The 14,762-nt window shown below is 37.2% G+C and overlaps 1 protein-coding gene across 10 annotated transcripts in view; it reads right to left on the minus strand.

The window, feature by feature from the left end:
* The window catches only part of LOC106929242 (pleckstrin homology domain-containing family A member 5-like), a 114,343-nt gene that overhangs the window by 10,855 nt on the left and 88,726 nt on the right, over nucleotides 1–14,762 (minus strand). For all 10 annotated transcript variants that reach the window (XM_015006012.2, XM_088006181.1, XM_015006015.2 and 7 more), the window contains 7 exons: nucleotides 13,753–14,233; nucleotides 12,740–12,823; nucleotides 3,533–3,595; nucleotides 3,372–3,452; nucleotides 2,565–2,714; nucleotides 2,382–2,483; nucleotides 785–943 (listed from right to left, as the gene is read on the minus strand). In XM_015006012.2, coding sequence (XP_014861498.2) covers nucleotides 785–943; nucleotides 2,382–2,483; nucleotides 2,565–2,714; nucleotides 3,372–3,452; nucleotides 3,533–3,595; nucleotides 12,740–12,823; nucleotides 13,753–14,233 — 1,120 coding nt within the window. The remainder of the gene's footprint in view (nucleotides 1–784; nucleotides 944–2,381; nucleotides 2,484–2,564; nucleotides 2,715–3,371; nucleotides 3,453–3,532; nucleotides 3,596–12,739; nucleotides 12,824–13,752; nucleotides 14,234–14,762) is intronic.

Below are 14,762 nucleotides of genomic sequence, written 5' to 3' on the forward strand. Positions count from 1 at the left end.
AAATTTCAGTTTAGATTCAGAAGGACAGGCTAAAATGTGGAACTGAAACAATCAATCGGATTAATCATGAATCGATTATTGAAATATTAATCAACTAATTCAGTAACAAATTAATTATTTACTGGAGTATTCAGACTTTTCAAAGAAATTTGTAAAATCAAAGACAAAAATAAACTCCAATTTCTGTTCTGATTCAAGAGGAAAGGCTAAGAAATGTAGGGCTGTAATGATTAATCACATTAATTGTGATTAATCGATTCCTGAAATAATTATCAACTAATTTAGAAATTGATTAATCATTTACTGGAGTATATAGACTCATATAAAAGGCATTTGATGAAAGAACAACACACTCAGAGGAATAACTAAGCAAAATCTTTTCAAAAATATATACATTTTGTACTTTAGATCAGAAGCAAATCTCTAAATATGCCAGAACTCCTCAAGTGGCAGTTTTTCACTTTGTTCAAATTTAGTAAAAAAAAAAAAAAAATCTCCTAATAAGCACCTTTTGCTAACAATTATTAATTTGTTAATATAAAAATAACCACCAAATCAGCTCTACACTTTATTAATGTTGAGCAGAAAGGGCTGAGCTTTTCACATTTATGTTCGAAGGATAATTTTCGTTGCAGCCGCTTTGATACAAATAATTCAGAGTTCACTAAAAGAATGCTAAGTTGTAACATTTTAAGGAATAAAACGTTTATTTCGGGTTCAGAATGTTCCAGTTTTTTATCTGATTAATCATGAGTTGTTGCAAAAAGGTTTAAAAGCGCCTCACCTCATTTTTGTGCTTACTGAAGTTGGAATTGGACCCGTAGAAACCCGTCTCGTCGGCAGCATTTCTCTGAGCTTTCTGTTTGTCCAGGGCCTCCATCACATCCTGAATCCTCCAGAGCTCCTTCTGGATGCGGACGTGCTGCTGGCTGGGAGGCTCCGTCTGAGAAAGCAAACCAGTAGGTCACTGGTCTGACCGATGCTGCATCAAGGTCAGCATATACAACCAGAGTTGGGCAGTAACTAGTTACAGCTACTCAGTTACATTTAAATTATTAACCTTTTGGGAAAAATTACTTTTAGGATTATTTTTACTTATGAAGTATCTCTACTCTTACTTGAGTAAAATTTCAGGATTTTCTACCCACTGAATGAAAAACAAACATGTTTTAACCAGAAATTCACCAGACATAGACACACACCTGCAGGTTTTGTTCAAGTTTCATAAGTTTTTTATTGAAAGAAACTGATTTGGAAAAATGTTTCTTTTGCCTGATTCTCATTTTTGGTAATTATGTTATTTACGTGAATTATTTGCATTTTGGTCTTCAGAATATCAACTTTTCCACATAACTTTAAATTTTGGTTGGTCTGATTATGTATTTTTAAAATATTAAATGACTGATGTTTTCATCAGTTACTTTTACCAAATACTTTTTTACTCTTACTTCATTAAAAATATGCTGACGCAGTGCTACAATATCTGGGTACTCTACCCTCCACTCTATAAGACATATAGCCATGAGATTCCCATGTCTTCGCTCTACACTCTTCTTCAATCGGATGTTACTACTGGTGGAAACGTCAAAGAAGATGACAGGAAGTAGTAGGAGGATGATTGCTTGCTTTTGTTTTTTTCTGGCTCCACCAGAGCTCTCACAGCATCCCACAGCTCATAAAAAGTTGCTGTTGACTCCATAGGTCTTCTGTAAAATCAATGACTAGTTTCCTTAAAACATTGCATACGTAGCCACTGTGGGCTTGTCGCCTGAATAAAACTCCATCTCCTCTGACTGGCTAATAGATGATGAGCACTAGTGCCATAAATATCTCATGTAACTGTTTACATTTGTCGCTTTAATGTTTTTTAGTTATTTATTGCGTGAACAAGTTTATTCACCTGTGATCTTAAATTAATTTCTTATTTAATAGAAACATAAAATTGTATGTATATTTCCAACAAAGGTTTTTGCACATTTTTAATGGAAACGCAGGTACATGGTGAAAATCCCATAGGTTTTCTATGGGATTAACTTTTTGTGATTAACAGTGGTGGGTTTGTGAGAAATAAAGGTTGTCCAAAATGACATGCAAGTGTCTGACTTCTCTGCTCTGAAATGAATGAGAGTCAAGCTCCTTATTGCTACACTTTTCCCACAATACAAGATAAAATACAGACTTAATTAAAACTTGCAAAACAATACAGTCATCAATAATTCACTTTGCACTCAGCCAAGAGCCCTCAAGCAGAAACCTTGTATTTGCCAGAAGCATCAATAAAAAGCCTCGCTGAGTTTTCTCTGGGGCTCTAAAATTTACCGTTCTGTATTCAGTGTTAATGCTGCATTAACTTGTCATTCGTGGAAGATAAAGGATCTTACCTGTGGGCTACCAAGAGCTTCAAGCTGCTGCAGTAAATTGTTCTTTGCTACAATCACTTCTGCTTCTATCCGTTCAGACTCCCTACTGGAGCGCTCCAACTCCTAGGAGTCAGAGAAAACAATAAGGTAAAAACTTTCATCTTAAATTACATAAAAAACAGAGAGAGAACAGCCTGAACTCACAGCAGTGACTCTGGACAACTCCCTGCAGGTGCTGAGGAGGCCGCTCTGCAGCAGGTCTCTCTGCTGGATGACGCCCTGCAAGGCGGCCGGGTTTTCTGAGCCCAGCTCAATCTCCTGGCTGGCCGACAGAAGCGCCGTCTCCAACGTGTGCTAGAAAAAAAACACATACAGGTTATTAAATATATATATCTGACAAAACTTAATTTTTTGTTGTATTGGCAGCCAGTTAGCGGTAGCCGAATCAGAACGCAATGAAGATGTTTGGGTGTGACTAAAACTTTCAGAAATCTGGTAGAAAAGCTGAGTACATTTGAAATTAATCTGTGAAATTTTCAAGAAAAGATATGGAAATTTCTGAGTTTGAGAAGTTAAAAATGTTTGAATTTTGAAACCAAAACATCCATGTTTTTTCTAGAATTTTTTTTTAGATTAATCTCAAAATTACAGAGTTTCTTTCTAGCAATTTTTTAAACTTTTGGAGCTCAGAAATTTCCTTGTTTTGAGAAAACTGTGTTTTTTAGGTGGAAATTTCCTCCAGTTTTTTCTGTCCACAACGACCCTTATACGCCGTCGTACTTCTCCAACTTGTAACCCGGTTTTAAGTTGGTTTGTGATTAACCAAATGAATGTGTCGGACTAAATTTTCTCTCAACTCTTTAAAAACCTACAAAAATAAACATTTTAAACAAATAAACACTACATTGCATATATAATTTAGCTTTATTCTTTTTAAAATGACGCCACCATTTGTCATTTTCTGTGCTGCTGTTTTGTCTGAGGATTTAATGATGACAAATGTCTCCTCACCTTCTCCCTTAACAGCTGCTGAAGTTTCTCCTCCTGCATCTTCACCACCTTATCCTGCTCACACAGCCTGCTAATTATACTCTACATACACAGAGAACAAAAGTTAAAAAAAAATATCTTACAGCAGAATGAATAAATGAGTAATTGAGGAGTGAACTTACATCAATATCCTCCACCTCTGGCATGTACGTGTAGACCGGGTCCCTGTAGTCTTCTGGACTCATCTGTGAAGACGAGCGCAGCTTTAGATGGAGGTAACAGATCTGCACATACACTGTAGGATCTGGAGATCTAATGCAGTGCCATTACAAGGCTCTTTCACTGAGCCAGAAGATTAAACCCTGAATGGGAGCTCATAATTCACCACATCAGAAAACCTACATTACCCAAAACCCGCAGTGGAAAGCAGACGGCCCAAACACAATCTCTGTGCAGGTGGAGCTTGTGAATCATGTTTCTCAGGTCGTTTTTCTCCATCAGTGAGACAAGTTCGTATTATTGGAAACGGGAAAGGAAGGCATGAACATGAAACCAGAAGTTTACATACACCGACTGAAAACACTTATTTTTTTCTCACTGTCTGAAGTTAAATCAGAACAAACTTCTCTTGTTTTAGGTCAATTAGATTTACCAAAATTATTTATATTTTCTGAAATCCTCAATGATGAGAGAAAGAATATGTCAGACATTTATTTACTGTGTCAATGTCCTCACATTGGTAGAACCGGTGTAACTGGGTCAAGTTAGTGGGTCGCCTTGACTGAGACTTAAGAAATGTATTGTGTGTAGATATTCAGCTTGGCCATCTCTGACTGGTGAGAAGCTGACGGAAAATTAAAACATCAGATCTGATCGAAGTAACACATCAAAGCTCTTCACCGTGGACCATAATGTTGGGTCAGGATCTCTTTATTGTATTCTGGAAGTGTTTAGCAATAAGGTTGAAAAAAGCACAAAGATTTGAGAAGCCATTTAGAATAAAAATGTTTTATACGACAAGTCAAGCTCTGGTTGTTCATGCTAATCGCTAACAAAGATGCAAAACTGTGGAATCACTATCTTTGGTTCTGAATATTGGTAAAAACTTGCTTTGCAAGGTGTAGTCACATCTAAAAGAAATAATAAATGTTTACTCCAAGCAGGAAGACAAGAAGAAATATTCTGTATGCTGCATTTTTATCTTCTTATATTGTAGTTTCTAAAGGGAAAATAGGATAATATTGGTTTTGACAGAGCAAATAAAAAATCAATGCATCTCTAAACGCATAGGAACAAAGTGTAAATGTATTGTGTAAACAACAGTACTTCTAAATGCAGATCGAAAACTGTCATGTTTTCCCCTTTAACTGATTCATCTGAAGACAAAAAACACTAACGAGGTCAAAATGTGACAGATTATGGAAGTAAATAAATATGTGCTGAAACAATTTGTGAGACTATGAAAGAAACATTAGATTTCAGCTGCATTGGATCCCTCGTTTCCACAAAAATAATGTGCACATAATACACATTTACCAACTCTTTAAAAATATAAAACAATACAGTCCTCAAATATTGAGACAGTGACTTATTTCTGAGTTGATTTATGTTTCTACCCACATTGGATATGAAACAGCAGAAAGAGCAAAAGATCAGATACAAACACAGTACACTGAAAAAACACCAAATATTACCAAGTATTTGTGTCTAATTTCTAGTGCAAATAGCTTAATACTCTTGAAATAAGACAAAAGTAACTTTTGAGAAATATATAGGAGCTTATGCATCTTTAAACATTTAGGAACAAAATATAAATGTTAAGTTTATGCTTAGTTTAAGTTTATTGTGCTAGTTCTATTGAAAAAGTATGTTGCTATAAGTGAAAATATTTGCCAGTGGAACAAGTACTTTTTCTTTTTAATAAATATACAAGAATTATTGGCTTAAAACAATCTCCTATATCTTGCTGAAAAGTTACTTGTAAGTTAGTTTTGTCTTATTTCAAGTGTACAAAGATATTTGCACTAGAAATGCTTGGAAAGATTTTGTGTTTTTGCAGTGTAAATACAATGTTTATAGCTTTTACTATTGAAGTACAATTATCTTACTTGTTTTGGTAGAAGACCTGTTTGGTTTCACAGTAAACCGTTTATTAATTTTAAGTCCTATATGAGAGAAATAAAAAATAACCCACAAAATAACTCACTGCCCAAATATTTTAAGACTCTACGGCAACATTCCTCTCACACGTTGAGTGGTTCACACACTTTCCCTCTGCTCAACCACATGGTACATTTAAAGCAGCAGGAACCACATGGCATTCCACAGAGAACATGCACGCTCTCCTGCAGCCCAGAGAGCCTCACGGTGGGGTCATGTGGACTACCAGCGACATGGGGAGGAGGACAGGGGAGGGACACAGACTTCTGGCTACGCAACAGGTGGAAATGCAGCTAGCTGGAGTGGTGCCGGTATGTCAATGAAGGAGTGAGACGGGTCTCAGAGGGGGTCAAAGAGGTGGCAAAGTGATGTCAATAACAGGGCAACCGCTTTATGACACTGGTGAAGGGAGAGAATGGTAAAGGAAGGTTTACTCAGAATATACCAGAATAATTTAAAGTGCTGAGTGGTTATATAACCTACAGTATGCTATAACTTTAAAGATGACCTATTATGCTTCTTTGGACAGGTTAGGATAGGTCTGTACATTTTTTGCACATAATCATTTTTCATTAGTTTGGTCAGTTCGTTCTGACAAAATGTTCTTGAACTCAGCTTGGGTTGCTAGGTAACGGGTGGAGTTCTGCTGGGGTTGCTAGGTAACAGGACTGGGCTTCTCTGGGGTTACTAGGTGAAGGGCAGTGCCCCTTGAGTGTGACTTAATAATCGGGCTGTTTTTGTTTTGTTTTCCCACACACCCAAAAATATTAACTTTTTGCCAAAAAGTGACAGGGTGTTTTTTTTTTTTTTTTTTTAAGTGCTTGGGCTGTTTTCCAAAGCATTTGAGATACAAACGGAAGTATAAAAGTGAGCCATAATTTGTATAATAGGTCCCCTTTAAATGTTGGACTCAGACTTTAGGAATAATGAAGAATCTTAACTGCTAAACACAAATGACACCATACTTTTGTACTGTAAAATGAATGATTTTTCTGGCTTTAACATGGGAAAATGAAGAAGTGATAATCTAGACACTTAAATACGTTTGAGAAAATAAAGTTTTACTCTTACAGGTGAAGACTTTCTGTATATGGTTTCTGAAATATTATAATGGCTGGGGGAGTGACTGCATACTGATTGAGGTCTACACTTGTGACCATAATCTCAATAAATTAGAATATTGAAAAGTTAAGATGTAAAACAAAAGCAGAAACCAAATTTTGCTAACTGTAAGCCACAATCATCATGTTTAACATAAAAAAGCTGATTGAAATATTTTTTGCTCTGTGTAATGAATCCAAGAGTCTAACTTTTTCAGTCACCTAAAATAAATTAACATTTCTAATTAATATAAAATGCAAATAAAATGAAGTCTTTATATAACCCCCAACACACAAACCTGAAAATGAAGAGGGGGGATTAAACTGAACTGTGGCGAGAACACATACATCGGATTTATTCGTCTTGAAAGTCATGCCCACGAGAACATGACTTCTCCTAATAAAGAGAACAGTCAAAAGCGATGGATGAGGAGGTGCTAGCATAACAAACAAAACAAAGAGACCAGTCTCAAGATGCCGAGAGGACTTGGACATCGAAAAGGAGGAGCATTGCAAAACAACGGCAGCGACTGGTGAAGATGAGCTGGAGCAACGCCTGTGGCTGGCCTTACTTGCTGGTAAACTTGAGGCCTTGGGGCAGAGTTCTCAATCAAAGTGTGAGTCAAGACGATTAAAGGGTCAATTTCCTTCATCTAGTACAGTGTGAAGAGGAGCGATACAGAAAGTGTCAGAAAGTTTACAGCAGTGAACTTGAGTTCTGAGACAAAAGCCACAGCATGATTACACCTCTCCGATGAAGGCGACTCAGACATAAACATGTGTGTCCAGAAATGACAGGAATGGATGTAGATCTAAGAGGCAATAAGTCAAACTTACAAACTGAACTGTGGTGCAAAGCACTAAGAGGATTTCAGTCTTAGAAGTGAAAAGCTCCTCTTTAAATCTTAACTTATTGTATTAATACTAAACGGCAAAAACACAAAATCTCACCAAGTATTTTTAGTTTAGTTTCTGGTGCTTGAAATAAGACAAAACTAACTTACAACTTTTCAGCAAGATATGGCAGCTTGTTATTTAATAACTCTTTAATATGGGGGAAAAGATTCTAGTTTCACTGGCAGATTATTTCACTTATAAAACGGGAAAAATATCTTGCTATAAGTGAAATAATCTGTCAGTGAATCTACTAAGAAATTACTTACTTAAAACAAGCTCCTATACTTTGCTAACAGGTTACTTGCAAGTTAGTTTTGTCTTATTTCAAGTGTACTAAGATATTTGTACTAGAAACCAGGCAAAAATACTTGGTAATATTTTGTGTTTTTGCAGTGTACTAAAGCAGCAAGCTCTACTGTTGCCTTCAATTGTTTGTGGTAAAATAGTGTGAGGTAATTATTTCTCTGTTTACAAATATCAGAGGCAAACTGTAATGATAATTATTACGAACGTATTAGTGTTGCTTTGTGCATTTTATAAAACCCATAACATGCTTCAGAGAAGGGAAGTAAATAAGACTTTTTACAGAACCCAAATAAAGCGTGTGTCCTTTAATTTAACCAATGAACGCTTAATGTACCAATTAAATTATTAGACAGATTTAAATGATTGATTACTGAAAGAATGTATCTGCAAACACAGCGGTGGTTAGGGGTGTAACGATGCATTCTAGCTCAGGAGGCAAGGCAGCACTGCGTTCATGAGGCAGGACTTTAGCAGTATTTTTGGGAAAAATCAGAGTGAATTCTGGGTAAACACAACCAAAAACAACGTGAGTCTAGCGCTAGCAAGAGACATAAGAGAAATCCTACAGCCGCTAAAATCCGACGCTACTCCATTTTTGTTTACATTTTGTGAAGAAGGAAGTTACGCTCATTGTTTTCTTCAGAGATTTTCATGTTGTTTCCTTCAGTGGTTCTTGGTGCAGCGCCCCCACAGGTGAGGAGGTGAACTGGTTTTTCAATCAGTTTGGATCTTTTGACAAAGTGCAGTGTGAAAGTGAACGGCAGTAGCTGAAAATCCAACAAATGTTGCAATTTTGGTTCCCAATCAAACCCAGTCCACTGGACTATCAAGTGTTTAAGCACCCCAAGTGTCTTGTTTTGATTTCTTTTTAATTAGAGCAAACTTAACGCTAATCACAAAATCAAAAAAATCCAGTCCTCAATTTGCAGTTTCTATGCTTTGATCATTTTTAGGAGGTTCTAATGTTTAAAAAGAAGAATGAAAATATGGATTAAAATAAAATTTCACAAATAGGTTAAATAACTGGTATAATTATGATAGATTTTGTACAATTTTTTAATGGGCTAGTTTACATTAAAAGATTGTAAAATAGTCCCAATTTTACAGTGGAGCATCTAAATATGAACAGATCTGGGTAGAAATAAATGAACATGCAGGAAGGGAGTGGCAGGAGCCAGCTTGCTGCACATCCCTGGTTGTGTTTCACCACATGGCTCCACATGTGGCTGCCACATGCACGCTGTGTGTCTCCTGTGTGTTGCGCTCTGCCCTGCTTTGCCTTTCCATGCTGCAACATCAGCAGAGAAGTAGTCTCTTTCAGGGCCATCAAAATGTGGGAGAGTAGCCTCTTAACGAGCTGCTAAAGTGCTTTAGCTTCAACTAATAAAGATGTTGGTATAGCACTTTAGCATTAGCTTCTGCTAATAACTATGTTAGTATTGTGCTTTATCATTAGGTTCTACAAAATATCATGTTGGTGTAACGCTTTAGGATTCACTTCTGCTAATAACAATTTTATAGGACTTTAGCATTAGCGTCTCCTGCATACCATGTAGTACTTTAGTGTTAGCAGAACTAATGTTTACTATTAGTTCTTTAGTGTTAGTGCATCAAACCTTTTGGCTAATAGTTCCCACCACTGACAATCAGATATTCAGCCTGTCGGATGGAGTCTCACTGCAGAAAACGTTCGTAGCTAACACAGATTAGCGCTACAAAGGGCTCTGGAGGCAGAGAGACCAGAGGAGGTAGGCAGATGTGGATTTATCGCAGCTGATACTGTTATTACAGTATTTACCAATTACATCTCCATCACAATACTTTCTAATAATGGCTCTTCCTGAGACAGCCTCCAGTTTGACAATAATTATCATGCCATTTTAATATCATGCGAGTTTGTGGCGCATGGTTACACCCCTAGTGATCCCACCACAGGACGTGCAATAACAGAGAAAGAAAAAGGATAAGATAATTCATAGTTTTGAGAAAACATAAGCATTGCTTTGACCCTTTAAATGTCACTACAAACCTTGTGTAAATCATATAAACTGATAAAAGAGGAATATGTGAATTAAATGTTGCTGTATGGGTGCAACTGCTGTTTTCTTTGGGAATTTCAGATAAAGATGGGTTAGAGATGTGGATATTTTCATATTACCACGTTAACATAAATATTTCCAGTACAGGAATGAATGAGTGAGAAGATCAGTAGGCTTTAAGTCTGAAATACCATCAAAACGAGAGGAAATACGCCACTATTGTTGCTCATTTCTTTCAGATATTTCAGCTGATTTTGTGTTTAACAAAGAAATATTTAGAATAAGAAAATTGAAAGAAGGAAGGGAGGAAACTAATATAGATGAAAGGAAAAACTAAAGGCTTTAACTAAAAAAAAACTACATAAATGTACAAATTTATATATATAAGAGAAGAGAAAGTACTGATGAACACAACATTGAATTAGTTCAGATCATCACCACAGGAAGGAGGCCAGGCATTCATGCACTACCCCACCTGATTGTCCAAATACATGAGGTTCCTTTGGAGGTGATGGGAGAGAATGTCGTTCTAGAGTCGGCAGCAAAGCAGCGGAAAGAGAAAGGAACAGAGTGAGAAAAAAAGAAGTCCTTTTATTACCAGAATGCGTCTCTTTCTTACTTAGGAACCACAGAACCATGTCATGTATCCAAATATAGCCACAGAGAAAAGGAAGCAGGACAAGCCGATGTGGAGAAAGCAGGTCAGGCACCATATAAAACTGTAGAACGTGACAACATGAGTCTGCGGCTGTGCATTATGACAAAATGGCCCCATGCAGCCCTGACAGAACAGGAAGATAAATATGAAAGAGACCAAACAATGAAGAGTGAAAATTATCAACGCACAAAGATAAATTATTGTGCTCTACTGTTACAACGTAGCATATTTTATTTAAAATAATGCTTTATTGCTTTTGGTTAGGCCAAATAAAATCTATTAATCGCACGATGAATTCAAATAAGCTTAATAATTTGCATCGTTTTTCTCTTTTCCCTCTTTCTACCAAAAACTAGGCAACAAAGGTCTTCATTCTGCTTCTGATCAATATTGAAGAATTACTGACGTAAAACAATTTCACTTTATTTGAAGGGGTTTGCATAAGACTTATATACAACCCCCTCAAACAAAGTGTTACCCAATCTCCTATATTGTACTGAAAAATTACTTGTTAGTTTTGTCTTATTTTAAGTCTACTAGAAACTAGAATTACTTGGTAATATTTTGTGTTTTTGCAGCGTATAATTTAAATATGACCCCCAAACACGACAAAGAGTCGTTTTCCGAGCCTATGGTGTGTTGGTTCTGACTCGGCCATGCATGAAGACCAACCGAATCTTCTGGACGAAGATGGATTATGAGAGAGGGTGGAGATGGCACATACACCACACGCCAGCAGAGACGAGCCTGGGCCTGACCTTTGGGTTGCTGTGATCCATGTTTAGTTGCATAAGCTGTGCTACAGTGTGGTCCCGGATACTGTTTAGCTCTGCTTGCTGCCGCCGCAGCTTTATCAGCAGCAAAGTCAGTTCCTCAGGCTGCAGGGAGGGCGGAGAGAGGAGGGGACACATCCACAATGAAACAGGGACACACCGTCAGGGAGAGGGAGGCGGAGGAGAAGCAGGGCTGCAACTAACGACTGTTTAATAATCGATTAATCTATTGCTTATTTGATTAATCGGATTTTTAAAAAAGGCACATTGTGTAGATTTTTCATTTAATCACTTGAGCCTTTTTAGACAAGATTAAAAGATGTGTTCAGTTCCTTTCTTAAAAAAAGAAAGTACATTTTCTACTGCCTAAAATGCAACAATATATCATTCCTTTAGTGAACGCTCAATTATTTGTAACAAAGTATTCATCTGAACTAAAAAAAATACTTTAAATAATGTGAAAAGCTCAGCCTGTTCTGCTCGACTTAACATTAACACAGCAGGACTGATTTATTATCTATTTGTTGGATATCAAAAGGTGCTTAGTAAGAACTTTTTAGAGTCTGAACCAGGTGAAGCTAAACCTAAGCTTCACCTGGGTGAAGCAGGGTGGAACATGCACTGCACTTGCTGAAAAGTTACTTGTATGTTAGTTCTCTCTTATTTCAAGCGCACTGAAATATTTGCACTAGAAACTAGATGAAAATACTTGGTAAGATTTTGTGTTTTTGTATTATATTTACAGACAAAGGTTCTTTTTTTATCTTGAATACAAAATGTATATATTTTTGTCCAATTTTGGCATAATTACTGCTCTGAGCATGTTGTTCTTTCAACCAATAGGCTTTTGTTGAGTCTGTAAACTCCAGTTAATGATTAATCGATTGCTAAATTAGTAGATGATTATTTCAATAATCGATTAATCATGACCAATCCGATTAATCGTGATTAAATAGTAAAGGACACCAGGATGTAGAGGAATTTGTCTGCATGTCCAGGCGTCGGGTTTTCATGCACTTTATCCAACATGCTATTACAACTGGAAGAACACAAGCTTCTTGCATTAGCTAAAAACAGAGGAGTAAGCATGTGCTGCAGAATCCAGGTCACACTTCACCAGCTCTATCAAAACATAGCATTGTGTGCAGCTTTGACATAAACTCCTGATCTGGCTTAGAGAGTTGTGAGTGACATGGAGGGGTTAAGTCTCCTCTGATGTGAGACGAGCCTTAGGAGCTCCTGAAGAGGACGGATGCTAAATCCTTCAACTTGGAGCGCAAAACTGAGTGAAACAGGAAGAGGGAGAGGCAAGGCTGCGTGACAGAAATAGCACTGTTTTGAACAAAGTCAGGTTCAACCCAAACCGTGAAACCTTAAAGTATTTCAACAGAGCTGCAGACATATAAACATTTACAGTCTGACACGAGGAAGACACTCAGCACAGATGAAGACTTACAGTTTTGCTTTGAAGAGATTGGGCAGTGATAGTCTGGACTGGGATCCCTGCAGGCAGCGATCGCCTGTCGGGAGGGTAGGCGTACTGCAAAACACAGAGGGAGAAGGAGAAGAAGAGATTTTTCTGTCAGTGATGGAATAATTTACACCACGACTAAAATCTGCCCTGTAATCAAGAGTCAAAACAAGCTTCTACATCTTGCTGACAGGTTAATTTAGTTCTGTCTTATTTCAATCATGATAAGATATTTGCAGTAGAAACTAGACAAAAATACTTGGTCATATTTGGTGTTTTTGCAGTGCAAAGATCTGTGAGATGTGTTGTGGACGTGTTTCATGCAGAAAGTGCTTTGGAGAGCAATGTTGTTATTTTGTTTCAACTAGTCTGCTTCCACTAACTGGTTGTTTTGTATCTGTAAGCGACACGAGAACAGAGCGTTTTTTAGATTTATTGTAATCTACAGAAGAGGATCAGGATGAGTCGGGGGGGAAAAAAACAAGAATTTTTCCTCAGAATTTTTAGTTTTTCTCAAAATTTTGAGCTTTTTCTCAAAATTCTGACTATAACCTCAGAACTGATTTTTTTTTTCTCAGAATTTGACTTTTCATCAAAATGTAAAGTTTTTTTCCCAGAATTATGTCTTGAACATCAGAATTTAGATTTTTTTAGTTCTTAATTTTGACTAATTTTTTTCTCTCAGAATTTTAATTTAGACTTTTTTTTCTCTTAGTACTTAAGAGTCAGAGTTTGAGTTTTAATCAGATTTAAAAGTCACAATTCTGATTTTTTAAAATTCTGTCAGAATTAATCTTTTAACTTTAATCAGGGGATTCTAGTCAGATTGTTTTATTTTTCAGTGGCCCTGATCTTCCATAAATATCTAACTTTCACTTCTCCAATGTGTTTAGTTCTCCTTTAAGTCATTTGCTTCATGTAACCTTTTTAAAGACACACAATCTAAGCCACAGCTATTTATAACATTCTCAGATAGAGATAAAAACTGTTTGAGAGACCTTGTTGACTTGCGGCCGCTGCCGTCTGTCGATGCTCAGGTCTCTCCTGTAGACCGGAGAGGCGACCTCTGACCTGGCGTTGGCCATGTTGTAGGATCTCATCGGAGAGTAGGCGCCGTACATGGACAGCGATCCGTGTGAAGGTGAGGGGGGGATGGAGTGGCTCAGTGCGGCGTGCTCTGACAGGTTTATCATGGTTTTGGGGCTGGCCATGTTGCTGTAGAGCCCCGACTGCCGGCTGTAGGCCTGCCTCTGTTGCCACTCGTACAGCTGCCACATGGTGTCGTCTCGCATGGAGCGCCGCTTCTCGGCGGCCGAAGAGCCCAGGGCTTGATCGTAGAGCGAGGGCGACATGCTGCAGATGCTGTCCCGCTGGGCCATGCTGTTCCTGGGCATGCTGCGGTAGCTGTCTCCATAATGGGGCATGTAGGGAACCCGATGGCTCGGCATGTTTCTAGGCAGAGTCTGGTATGAGGTGATGCTAGGGAGAAAAAAAACACAAAAAATATGAAATAAGGCAGGAGGAAATGTTGCACAATGTTAAATAAATAAATTTAGCTTAAAATATTTAAAGTTTTATTGTTTTCTTTTGAATAAACACAAATAAAAACACTAATAAATTATAAAGAAGTTGGGTTATGTACTTAATTACAAAAATATTAAACTTTCTTGAACTTCCAAAAGAGCGTAATGAGTGGTTTTTTGACAGGGTTGCTCTGATTGCAGTTTTCTGGTCGATTACTGATCTTTACAATTGTATTTATTTTTTTGTCTGAAAAGTTGCTGAGTTGGCAGCAGTAAAATTTGTTATTGTGACAGCTCGTGGTGTCACTGGAGTCAAACTCCAATAAACAATAACAAAAAACAAACATTACATTTGGTTGTAAATACTATTAAAATCCAAGTTTAACTATTAGAGATTAATTGATCTGAATCATGGATGGTGCAGTAAAGATTTTTTCTCAAATAAACAACAGAAAACAGTAGTAGTGTCACGCCGCCAGATTCAG

Source organism: Poecilia mexicana, unplaced genomic scaffold (assembly GCF_051168715.1).
Source record: "Poecilia mexicana isolate PSO_F unplaced genomic scaffold, ASM5116871v1 scaffold_6, whole genome shotgun sequence".
Classification (NCBI taxonomy): domain Eukaryota; kingdom Metazoa; phylum Chordata; class Actinopteri; order Cyprinodontiformes; family Poeciliidae; genus Poecilia; species Poecilia mexicana.